The sequence below is a fragment of the Poecilia reticulata genome, linkage group LG2 (assembly GCF_000633615.1).
Source record: "Poecilia reticulata strain Guanapo linkage group LG2, Guppy_female_1.0+MT, whole genome shotgun sequence".
NCBI lineage: Eukaryota > Metazoa > Chordata > Actinopteri > Cyprinodontiformes > Poeciliidae > Poecilia > Poecilia reticulata.
The window spans coordinates 1,066,634-1,072,850 of NC_024332.1; the positions used below are offsets into that span (position 1 = coordinate 1,066,634).

Here is a 6,217-nt window from a genome sequence, read left to right on the forward strand (position 1 = left end):
TGTTCAGCTCTGGCCTTCATGCTGCAGATGTCAGAGGTTCTGGATGAGTTGGACCTGGAGAAGTACAASACATCAKMRKRTGGACGAYGGAGACTGGTTCCAGCTGTGAGGAACTGCAGAAAGGCTCGGTGAGTCCAGATGTTTTCATTGTGTGAATGCTGATTCAGCACTATTGTCCTTCCGAAGATCTTCAACATCTGACTGATGTTCAAGATCAGATCCTTCATGTGATCCTGTGAGGACCTTTATGTCCTCACAGCTGAAGGTCTGAGGACATGAAGCCTGGACCAGAACCAGAACCAGGACTTTAGTCAGCAACTGCACAGACTCTCTGTTGAGTCAATTTCAGTAAACTGAAGATCAGATGTTGATCAGATGATGACATCACTGTTATCATATTTTAGTCTGTTTATGATCTGAATTTATTTCTTCTCTCATCACAGACTTGGTAGCTGTTTGATCCGAAAGGCTGAATGTGAAGTTGTGGCCTCAGCTCTGAAGTCCAACCCAGATCTGACTGAGCTGGAAATAAGTCGGATCTACATATATGGAGGTGGAGACTCTGATAGGAAGAATCTGTTTGAGATCCTGGAGAGTTCAGTCAGTAAAGTGCAGAAACTGGGGTTTGTTTTCTCTATTTATACAATAAAATCATTGACACTTTAGTTCTTAGTTTAATTAATAATTGAATGGTAATATTTTAAAACAACCTTTTTAAATGTCACTTTACATTATAAATGAATTATTTTCTTATTTCAGACTTTTATATCATTGAACTTTGTTTTTCATTTTTTGATTTTAAAATGATTTTGACTGATGAACAAAATGAGTAAAAATAATTCAAAAGTTAGTTAATGATGGAGATGTTTCAGTTTGGTTTGTAAAGATTCAGATTATTTTATTTCTGATTCTCATCTTTACATCCAGAATGAAATGTTGTTCCTCCAGTCGAGCCACAAACACTGACCAGTTCAAATCATCATTAATGAAACATCTAAGAAGTGACTGATTGTAGAAAATCAAAYCTAGATKAACTGAATGACAGTGAGGTTTGCAGCAGCAGCAGGTTCCTCACTTTGTCCTGAAGCTGTGGTTCTGTTGGGCCGGGTCAGAGAGGAACCGTCCTCTTCAGTCTGACAGCTGTCAGTCGGTTGGAGCCTCGTCTCTGTGATGAAGCTTCATCAGGTCACGTCTCCTTAGGAAATAATGGCCTCCATTGGCTTTCAGCAGCTTTAAGAAGAACCCAAGGCCATTAATGAATAAACTGWGTGGTTCTGATCCGGTTACCAAGTCGGGTCTCCAGCTGATGATCAGGAACCAGCAGAAATAGCTCACCTCATCCAGGCTGCTGCTCATAGAAAAMTTTGAGTTTCTTTGTTRATAAAATGTTCTGGTTCTGCTGGTTTGGACTCTTTAAACCAGTTTGACTGGATCAGATGTTAGAATCAGTTCATCATGTTTCTTTTACATTCAGGGAAATTAATTTTCTACATTTTATTATTTGTTCATATTTCAGTTTTAACTGCATCCTGTTGGCTTGAACTCATCTTTGATTCTTTATTCAGGTTGGAGAGCTGCAGTTTGTCAGAGACCAGCTGGACGTCTTTGTTCTCAGCTCTGAAGTCCAAACCGACCCATCTGATAGAACTGATCCTGAACTGGACCAACCTGGAAGGTTCTGGAGTGAAGGAGCTCTGTGGTTTTCTACAGACTGAAGGTTGCAGACTGAACTATTTGTGGTATGTTAATAATTATCAATATTTCTGTGATTTCTGTAATTGATCATAAATCAAAGTTCATATCTTCTGTTCTAGTAAATATGTTCTGAGTTTGTTCCTGGACTTGGATCCAGAGTTTAATTTAGTCCCTCTGTGTAACTGAGTTGGACCTGCTGATCTGAGGTCAGAACAGGACAGCATTCGGACCCCCAGTGTGTAGAAATCTCCCTCAGGTGAAGCAGGTCAAAGGTCATTCAACCCAGTCTAGAAAAGTGAATTGCTGGAATCTGACAGGAACAAATCAATAATCAATGATTGATGCTTCAACACTTTGATCAGAACCTGGAATGATTTTACTGACTAAAATCCTCCAACACAACATGACCCAGTACCAGGTTCTGGTTCTGAAGTCAACAGGTCTTTATTGAAGCAGCAGCAGCTTGTTGGCTTTAATATTCATTAGAATCTTTAACTGGTTCTGTTGGACTGGTTCACCTGCATCAGGGGCGGATCTACTGGGGTGGCAGTTGCCTCCCCAAACGAGAGCCTCGCCACCCCTGTTGCCACCCCAGCTAGCAACAATGAATTCAATTCGGACATTAAGCGCATGAAACTCTTTTTTCCGACAACATTGATTGCAACACAATGCAACCCGACACCCACTGCTAAGTAGCGGGAAGTGCGAGAGAAGGACAGAGCGCGAGGCAGCAGCATTGATGGATATATTACTGGACTGTACATCAGGTGATTTATCGTAAGTCACACATGCGCCATTGCTGTCCATTGAGTCAGGAATATCGGTGGACAGGAAAATACTACAATCATGCAAAGAATCAGAACAACGGACGCAATGTTTAGCAGTTAATTCAACCATAGATTATGATAATAAGGGCTTCAGATTTCACAGGTGAGGAAAACGTTTTAATTTAAAGAAAAGATTGAATACGTGAGCAGTGGGTCAGTTATACTAGCCCACATGTGTCGAACTCAAGGCCCGCGGACCACATGTGGCCCGCCATGTCATTTTATGTGGCCCCCCAGCATTTTATAGGCACATGACTGACTTAAAATAGGTTTTGAGCATGAATTGACAACAAACTACATCTCCTCCCATAATGCATTCCGATTGTTACCAGCCAACATTATGGCTTCTCACCACTAGAGAGCAGCAGAGTCACCTCAAGCTGCTTATTAATTTTCCCAGCGAATAAAACTGAGACATCGACAAGCTAACATCAAAATGTCCAAGAAAAGAAAAATCGATTTACAAGTAAGACTGTGAATGAAGATGTGTGTGAGTTGGTGTCAGGGCGGCAGGGCGCGATAGACCTTTTTTGTTATCCGTCATCTTGACTGACACACACAAAAAATAATCGATCATGTACTATTTTTATCCGTGAAATTACAATCATATTAACATCGGCTATTTAGCCGCATTTTATGCTGTTTAGCTAGTATTCGCCGTAAATCCAGATCCCATCACAATCCCATCTCCGTAGTGACAAAAACCACTAAGGCCCCAATAACTTTTAAATTAAATTAAGAGATTTCACTTAAATTAGCATCACTTCACCCGCTGGGGTCTGAACGCACTTCCTCCTGCTCCCCATCTGCAAAAAAATCTGCGCTAATTCATCAGTCAGTTGGATCTGCCTGATCCAAACAGATCAACTGAACTCGGTGAGTGTTTTACCCTGTGCGCGGTCCGGTGTGCGCTTTTACCAGGATTTTTTTTTGTTTGTGTGGTTTCGCTTCTCCGAAACGGACAGATGTTACGTCTGCAGCGCTCCTCCAGAACGCCACTCTCCTGGGTAACGTGCACCCAGAAAGCTCCATTTGTTAAATTTTCTGGATGAGTTATTTCCAGAGGTTTTTAATTGCAGGGGCGGAGCCGCGTCCGCAGTGTAGAGCAGCGGACTGCGCATGTTACAGTCTAATTAACTTCTGCGTTGTCATTTATTTCCTCAAGTTACACTGCCGGCTCCTCAAATGGATTAACACAACGTTGTTAGTTTTCTCTGGTCTGTAATGGAGATTTGAATTTAACGCGCCATTTCAACCAAAGGTTTTGAATGCGCTAACTAACCAGATGCGTTATTTAACAATATGAGGTGTTTAATCTATTTTTAACATTGTATTTTCATACATTTATGCTAGGGGTGCCCAAGTCTAGTTTTCCAGAGCTACCATCTGCAACTCTAGATGCATTAATTCTCTAACATACCTGGATCATTGACTCATTATAAGCCTCTACAGAACTGAGTTGCTGCTAATGAGGGAAGTCAACCTTTTGTCTGGTGTGTTTTAGCAGGGAGGGATGCATCTAAAAGTTGCAGTCTGGAGGACTGCAGCTGGAAACTCCTGATTTGTACCTTCAATGTGGCCGGTTGAGGGTGGCCAATATGCTGAAGTGGCCCTCGGTGAAATTGAGTTTGACCTCTTTATTGTTGTGCTAACACAGAAGTAACCACAGAGTGAGAGCTTGCCCGTCTCACAATAAGGGACTGTACCAACTCTAGGTAAACCGTGGGGGGTAAATACACCACATTATCCCCCTTTTAAGATGAAAATAACATTTTATCTACACTAAGGTCACTTATTCCAGCTTAAGTGCATTACCATGTAGAACCAAACAATAACCCAAATATGTACTTACTTGATAATCAAGACATTTTTCTTTCCCTTTACCTCTGCATCTAACCCTTAATGTAACATGAATAATAATGGAACACAACATGCAAAACCGTTATGCTTAGGTAAACACAAGGCTATTCAAGATATCGTTTTGGCGTCTTCCGTGGACGTGTTGAACGCCTCACCACCACTGGAGGATCTGGGGATACGGGGTTGCAGCCCAGAGTCCAGAACACTTTGTTCAGGTGTAATGCTTACATCACTTTGCTCTTGTGTTGGGGTTTCAGGGTCATCGGTATCTGGTTCAGCTACAACTTTGGTACGAAGCTGATACCCATGTCTTCTGTGCACAGTGTTCGAGCAGTGCTCTTTTACTTTATAAGAGACTGGACCAGTTTGTCTTACAACCTGTCCAGGTATCCACTTCTGAACTCCTCCCCCTGTGTTGCGAAGATACACAGCATCATCCACAGAAAAGGAACGGTCCACAGCTGTGAAGTCATGTAGAGCTTTTTTCCGATACTGTTTCCTGTGAACAGTCTCCTTGGTGTCCAGTCTGGTACGAATGTGTCTGTGCAAGAACAATTCTGCTGGAGACTGACCCGTTGTACAGCTTACGAACCGATCCCTCAGTGCACAATCCAGCGACACTCCAAAATCACAGTTGGCTAGCTGCTTGTTGTTTTAGCTCTGCGGCGTAGTGGGCAACAGTGTGACTCGCCTTTTGGTTGCATCTATTAAAAAGGAAACGTTCAGCAACTAATAAGGGCTTGGGTTCATAGTGTTCTTTCAAAATGTCCACAATATCGCCAAAAATCTTGTCTTTTGGTTTTCAGGCTGTACTAAGTTTCATAAAAGTCCATATGCTTTAGCACCCATTACACTTAGCAACACCGCCACGTGCTTTCTTAGTCAATGTCATTAGCTTCCAGGTACTGCTCTAGCCGCTCGATATAAGTTGTCCACGGCTCAACCTCCGGTCTGAAGTCATCATATATCTTGCCAACCTGAGACATTGTACTCACTAGTACTGACACTTGACGTCTTCTCTCCTCCAAAAAATATCCTCGTCGCCAGTTGTAATGTCTAAAAGAACAAAGGAGGCTCGGACCATTTCCCGTATCTCTTTATTGTTGTGCTAACACCGAAGTAACCACAGATTGAGAGCTTGCGCCTCTCACAATATAGGACTGTACCAACTCAGGTAAACCGTGGGGGGTAAATACACCACAATAACCTCAGCATATGCTGCGCAGTTCGGTGTGTTTTGGTTCCGTTAGCTCTAAACAACCCGCCCACCACATCATCAGTAGAGAAGCTGTTTAAATCAGCTAATCAACCTCCGCGGTAGTCAGGCGAAATTTTATTAATAATGACAAATAATTCTGTTTTAGTGTTTTTGCTACTTTTTTGTGTGGGAAATGTTTGTTTTTTGGTGTTGATTCCTCTGATCGGTAATCTCTGCTCCATGTGCTCGTTGAGCTGTTGTCTGTCGATTGTCATGGCAACGGGTGTGTAAAGCCGAGGTACAGAGCGAGAAAAGGCGGAATAGAAGTTGGAGCTATTTTTCCTTTATTTCTTTATCCATTTTAATTTTGTTACTTTATTCTTATATTTCTATTTTTTGTATTATTTACAGAGTTTATTTGTAGGTTGATAATTGTTGATTTAATTAATTAATTTTTTTGTTTGTTTTATTATTTTTCTTATTTATTTTCTAAATTTAGACAGGAACTAATGTGGGTCAGTCCACTTTCTATAAGGGCCTGGTGAAGGACCAGCAGGCATTTGGGTTTTGGGCAGATGGTTTTTACCAGAGCAACAGTGGTAGCATGAGAACAAATGAAAGTTTGATCTCTGTAATT

General features: G+C 41.7%; 1 protein-coding gene across 2 annotated transcripts in view; it reads left to right on the top strand.

The window, feature by feature from the left end:
* LOC103476542 (protein NLRC3-like) overlaps positions 1–6,217 on the top strand; it is a 76,193-nt gene that overhangs the window by 65,999 nt on the left and 3,977 nt on the right. For both annotated transcript variants that reach the window (XM_017310494.1, XM_017310497.1), the window contains exons 6-8: positions 37–128; positions 444–623; positions 1,566–1,739. In XM_017310494.1, the coding sequence (XP_017165983.1) occupies positions 37–128; positions 444–623; positions 1,566–1,739 (446 nt within the window). The remainder of the gene's footprint in view (positions 1–36; positions 129–443; positions 624–1,565; positions 1,740–6,217) is intronic.